At 37.4% G+C, this 6,015-nt stretch overlaps 2 protein-coding genes across 2 annotated transcripts; one reads left to right on the forward strand and one right to left on the reverse strand.

Annotated features, from left to right (window-relative positions):
• Positions 1 to 1,524: 1,524 nt before the first annotated feature.
• LOC115634498 (U6 small nuclear RNA (adenine-(43)-N(6))-methyltransferase) lies at positions 1,525 to 4,319 on the reverse strand. Its single transcript, XM_030532257.1, has 3 exons — positions 4,104 to 4,319; positions 3,541 to 3,751; positions 1,525 to 3,481 (listed from the first exon to the last, which is right to left on the reverse strand). Exons 1-3 carry the CDS (start codon positions 4,317 to 4,319, stop codon positions 2,892 to 2,894), a joined length of 1,017 nt encoding a protein of 338 aa, XP_030388117.1. The 3' UTR covers positions 1,525 to 2,891.
• A 35-nt stretch (positions 4,320 to 4,354) lies between these two features.
• Positions 4,355 to 4,987, forward strand: LOC115627062 (DNA-directed RNA polymerases I, II, and III subunit RPABC4). Its single transcript, XM_030522612.1, has 3 exons — positions 4,355 to 4,498; positions 4,642 to 4,734; positions 4,797 to 4,987. The coding sequence occupies exons 1-3, from the start codon at positions 4,441 to 4,443 to the stop codon at positions 4,817 to 4,819; spliced, it is 174 nt and encodes a 57-aa protein (XP_030378472.1). The 5' UTR covers positions 4,355 to 4,440; the 3' UTR covers positions 4,820 to 4,987.
• The last annotated feature ends 1,028 nt before the right edge of the window (positions 4,988 to 6,015 follow it).

The raw sequence follows: 6,015 nt of genomic DNA on the forward strand, positions 1-6,015 counted from the left end.
GTCGCGATAGACCACAATTTAAGGACTCCCTCCATCCCCATCCTCACCAACCAGCCAAATCAGTCCTAGCTCGTTTTCTTTTCAAAATACTCCATTTAAATTAATATTTCAATATGGCTCTGACATGCCCGGAGTTGAAACTTACACGCGCTTCAAATAATATAAATATGTACTCATCGATTTGTAGAACTAGCAATACAAGTACATACGTACATTAATGCTTGTGCATTCGGCATTTCTCTTTTAGTCACTACAAAATTACAAAAAGCTTTTTGCCTTTTTGCCTGCAAGGTTAAAAGTTACTTTCGCGGATTAAACTTGTAAGTTATGTTAAGTGCAAGAGTAAGTATATATTTTATATAAATAATACACAACAGTTACCATTTCGAGTGCTCTTAAGCACAAGAAAAGTGTGAAGCTTTTTACTTAGCTTTATTTAAACATAACTTAACTTAACTTTAGTACTTCTAAATTCTCTTCAACACACACAACGAAACAACTTTAGAAATGATTAATTTAAGTAAACTATTAATATATAATAAGAAATAATAATTAAAGCTAAGGCAAATTGTGAAACTCTTAAATGTAATTGTAATATTAAATGTCAATTTAAACTAAATTAATCCTGTAATTGAATTAACAATTAACTGAATGAAATGAAATGAATATGTAATGACTAGCGTAATAACTAAAAAGTAATCTCGTACTTGTAACGCTAGGATAAGTTAATAAATAAATAAATAAAAAAAACAATTTCTCAAAAATTGCAAGAACATACAATATTCAAGTTGGTCTGATATTTGCTACACTAAGTGGAAGGTGTTGTAAACTAACTGCAGAGACTCTTTTGTTCAAATCCTACATTAATGCTATTTACAGCTACGAGTATTATCTTCAGCTGTCGCAGGAATTATCGGATACATTGACCAGTCAAGGCTTGATTTTAAGGCTGTCCTAATCAAATTTCAAATAAGTCTCTTTTATACTACTAGAATATAGTGCCACAGCTGTACTTCAATCAGACGACTTTATTTGAATCAACGACAGAATCCCTTCTATCACTCGTTTCGCTCAAATTTGTCGAACTCTTTGTTAAGCTTCCTTACTATAGTACCAGATACCTATAAAAATGGGTAGCAATAGCTATCTCCTCTCATAGACCACAATGTTCTCATGTTTACGCCTAAAGCCAGTGCTACAGGACGCCTGGACAATTGGAAAAATCAAGACAATTACGCAAATAAACAGTTTTACCGAAACTATGCTTAAAATATTGGCATTCAAGAGAAAAATAGATATACTGAATGTTCCAATACACACTATCTACTGGCTGTCCTAAGTTCAGGAAGAAAATATGCTGGTTTCTCTTCTTAGTGAAAACCTATACCCCGATATAAAAAAATATTCAAACTTCGGTCTCCTGTGACTAAGCTCTGAATTATCAGTTAGCAATTAGCATTAACTGAATTTATTGGCGGTCTACATACTACATTTTATCAAAGATTTTAAAAGTTTTAAAAGTACTTCAATTTGTTTTGCGATTTATTTCAAATATAGTGTCACAGCATGTACTTCAATTTGATTTGCGTTTTATTTTAAATATACGATTATACTATATTGTACAAAAATAATTTATTAACATTCGGTTTTTGTTTCATAAATTGCTAGCTTCGTTTTAATTTAATGAGAATCCTTTTCCAACTCAAACCACACACATGCCGCTGGCAGCCCAAGGCTAAGCAAAGCATGATTAAAAGTATATTAGCCACGAATAAGCATTCAGTAGCAATGACAACTTAATCTATGATTCATGTTTGCCATTTAAGGTATCATAAACGTATTTTCAGAACAATTTCATGCTGTCGATAAAAGCCGAGCACTACTCACTCGACTTTCGTGGAGACACTTCCATCAGCGATTGGAAATAAAGTCGCTTACAAATAGCGCTGAGAGTTTATGGTTATGGCATTGTTAAGCGCATGGCCCGCCATTCAGGACCGTGGCGGACATTACATGGTTTGCTCGCCAGCTGCCGTTTGCCTACGCTTTTTTAATTAACAATTACGGCATTGAGTTAACAGACATGCCACAAATTAACGTAATAACTAGAAAATTACAGAAATAATATAGTACAAGCACACAACCGCTGCTCACATGTTGACGTGTGGACAGATGCGCAGGTGGACTGCTGAATTCACAAAGGTGGCATGAAATTGAAAAGCACACCCATGTGGGACGCACACCAATGCCATGTATGGCAAAACAAACAAATGGCGGCGCGCCTTGGACCTCGACGACGCATGCATGACGCAGTCGTTCAAGTTAAAGCCAAAGCCATACATTTTAATTACGTTGTTCTTTTACACCTTAACGTGTTGAAATGCCATAAAGACGGGCCAGAATAAACATGCGGCCAATGTAAACGGAACTGAGGAAAAAGGGAGAAAAGCTGAATAAAAATTTTGCGCTCGGCATGTGCAACAATTAAAGTTTCACGACAGCCCAGGCAAAATATTTGCGTGTGTAGTTACAACCACAGGCAGCTCATATTTTGCGGCCAAAGGTGTGGAAGTTCGCTTGGTTGCCCAAAATGCCAGCATTTATTGCCTTGGTGTGCGTGTGTGGGGCAAGTGGCCTGCCTGGTCAATGATACAACCAAAACGTTAATTTCCGTTAGCTGGGGTGTGGATGAGTGTACAAAGCAAAGTGTGCACAGACATGCAAATTTCAATTTAGTGGAAAAGCTTTTTCTTGGTGGCAAATATTTTTTCGGGAGAGAGGGAACATACGGTTTTGGTTGCTGACACGAAGGTCAAAGGCAATGAGAAACTAAAAGTAACACTCCTTCCATCAAACTATACATATGTCAGCAACCGCTAGCAACCGAATTTCTAATTGGACGAAGTGTCACTGATGGCCTCCTTTTGGAAGCTCCACGCCACGCTCCAGCGATTAGTGTGGCCTTGATAGAATTCTGTGGTGCGAGTATTGCTTATATTTTGCGCCTTCAAATAGTCCAAAATCTTTGGCAAGTTGGCCTTGATACCCAGCATGGTGGTGAAAATACTCACACGCTCCTTGTACAGCAGACTCTCGTCGATGATGCGTTTCACAAATTCCACTTCGCCGCCCTCACAGGTCAATTCCTCTGCACTGCCGGTACGCACAGTTTTGGGCGCTGGGCGACGCGTAGGATTGCGTGTTTTGCCTGCAAATGGATTTGGGGAATTCGAATCGAAGAACGGCGGATTGCAGATACAAAAGTGAAACTGCTCTTTAGTGGCATTAGGCGATTCGAAATAACTTTTGAATATTGTGGTCTTGTCCGGTTGCTGATAAACTTCGATGAGCGACTGCAGCTCATTGCGTTCGATATTTTTCTGTGCATATTCTATGTTGATCTCCTTCGATTCCAACGCCAGCATGTGCCATTTGTTCTTCTTGGCGGCCAGCAGTGAGTAAACACACGAAGAGCCGCAGCCTGCAATTTAGCAGCGAACGTTTGTCTCAATAGCAAGCGGTTAATTACCAATTACCTACCGATGTCGATGCCACGCACTGTGTCCAGTTTAAGCGGCTCAAGCAAATCCTCCAGCCAGAGCACATAGTTTAGACGCAACGCCAAAGTTGGCACCAAGCTGCCGGGTGCGAAATCAACCTTCAGATCGAAATATTCAAGCAGCAACATTTTGGCCAACTCACGCAACGCCTGCTCATTGCGAAAATCCACCGATACTTTGCCATTCAGATTCTGCAAAATTAAACAAATTACTGGAAAATAACAAAGGGTTTTTAAAGGCTACACTACTTATTGACATAACTAAAGGCCCAAAAATGTAAATTTGTTTAATTTTTGGAAACAATCGCCGACGTGAAAGCTGTTTACTTCAATAAAAGATGTGCAGCAACTCTTGTTCCGTAAGGGAAGCACTTTAAGATTGATGATTAGTAATTATTTGTTCTCATCGTGGTAGGATTTACAATATAGCTCTGCATAGGACCGGATTGTGGATTTGGGGGACTCCCTTCTCTTCAAGGCAATTGAAGAGGCTGGTAAAGCTGGTAAAGGAGGTACGCATACGCAACCATTTCAGTTTTCTTACCAAATCACACACTTTACGGAAATCCTTGTACTTAATAGCCAGCTTCGTATAGTCGGGCGGTGTGCGCAGCACATTACGCGGATGCATATTGTTTTTTTTCTTATTAATTCGCGTCATTTTGAGCAGCAACAATTTGTTTGGTTTTAGCCGGCTGTATAGTCCCAACGTGACCAGATAAAGGAAAAAAGTAGTGCCGCGCTTTGAACAAATTCTCATATCGAAAATTCCGTATGTATCGATAACACACAGTCGGTGCTGCCACTTAGAGCGGAATTTTGTTCGCACCAAACGCAAATTGCAGCGGATTATTGTGTTTATCAAAATATAATAAATAAATATGTCGGAAACAAGCTCAAAAGAAAACGTGAAGACCGCAATGACCTATATCTGTGGTGGTAAGTTTTACAGAGGACTTAAATTATATGGTTATTGAGTTCCACTATTTTACACGCCGGGGCACATGTGTTTTGAATTTGTTTTTACTGGAAATAAGTATAATATATCTAGTTATACTAATACCTGTGGAAATGTCTTGCAGAGTGCCACCACGAAAATGAAATGCGTCCACGTGATCCCATACGTTGCCGTGAGTGTGGCTACCGCATCATGTACAAAAAGCGCACCAAGCGTCGTAAGTAGCCGCTGGCCACAGTGCTTCTCAAACTGTTCCACTAAATGTGACTTCTTTTGCAGTTGTTGTGTTTGATGCCCGCTAAGCTATACTTGAACGATCTATTTAGGAGCAGCAACTACTGTAGTCTTTAGCTTGTAATTGGATATACATAACTATAGGACCATTGGAAAACTACAAATGTCTTTTTTCTGTATTGGAAAGCGAATCAATAAACTTGATGCAGCCGAAAATACGAACATTATAAAACATATTCACTTTGCTACTTTAACACATTTATCAAGCTTCAAGTATGACCATCATGACCATCAGGGATATATCCATTAAACAGTTGGACTAGTACTTGTGGAAATCTCTTGCAGTGTACATACCATCACGAAAATGCAATGCGTCCAAGAAGCGCTGCCCACAGTGCTTCTCAAAGTGTTCCACCAAATGTTTTGTGTTTAATGCCCGCTAAGTTACATACTTATATGAGCATACTGCTCGGGGGCAGCAACTACTATACTCTTTAGCTTGGAATTGGATATACATAACTATACGACCATTGGAACTAACTTTCTGTGTTGGTAAGCCAATCAATAAATTACTTTATACTTTTATAAAACCTCAAGTATGACAAATTCAAGGATATGTGTATGTGTCCAAATCATATAAATTTCCGATCCCCATGTCAAACATGATCGCTTTGCGATTCCAAGACCTTCTTACTTAATTAAAAAAAAGTCAGCAAAACACGTTGAATTTCATATTTTAAACTAATTATCATTTATTTGAATGTTTCGGAATTATAATGTAAACTAAAAACACTCACAGTAATTGTAATTATTTTATATTTATTACTCATTTACTTTTTGTGTTGCAAGTTCTGCTTAAATAAAATGTAAAGTAATTCTTTAATGTTGTATGTTTTTTTGTCTTCTTTCTTTTAAATGTCTTTTTTCGTCTCAAAAATTTTGTCTAAATGGCTTGTCATCCAAAAATTTACTTAAGATTTTTTGAGTTGAGTTATTCATCTCGTCATTTTGTTCTTTCTTTAGTTTGTAATTAATTTACGTTTAAGTTACCACATTTAGCAAAAACACACTTTTACGCTAAAAATTGTTTATACCTTTATTTATTTTCTTAATATTTCCCCGACACTTTTCAGTCAAATATTTTTGTTCAGTGTGGTAAAAAGTATTTTTGTTTTCTTTGAGTATTCTTATGTTGTGTTCCGATAAAATCATAAATACGACTACACGTACAGTTATATAGTTAATATTTATATAAGTTGCAATA

This window comes from Scaptodrosophila lebanonensis, unplaced genomic scaffold (genome assembly GCF_003285725.1).
Source record: "Scaptodrosophila lebanonensis strain 11010-0011.00,11010-0021.00 unplaced genomic scaffold, SlebRS2 tig00000001-arrow-pilon, whole genome shotgun sequence".
Classification (NCBI taxonomy): Eukaryota; Metazoa; Arthropoda; class Insecta; order Diptera; family Drosophilidae; genus Scaptodrosophila; species Scaptodrosophila lebanonensis.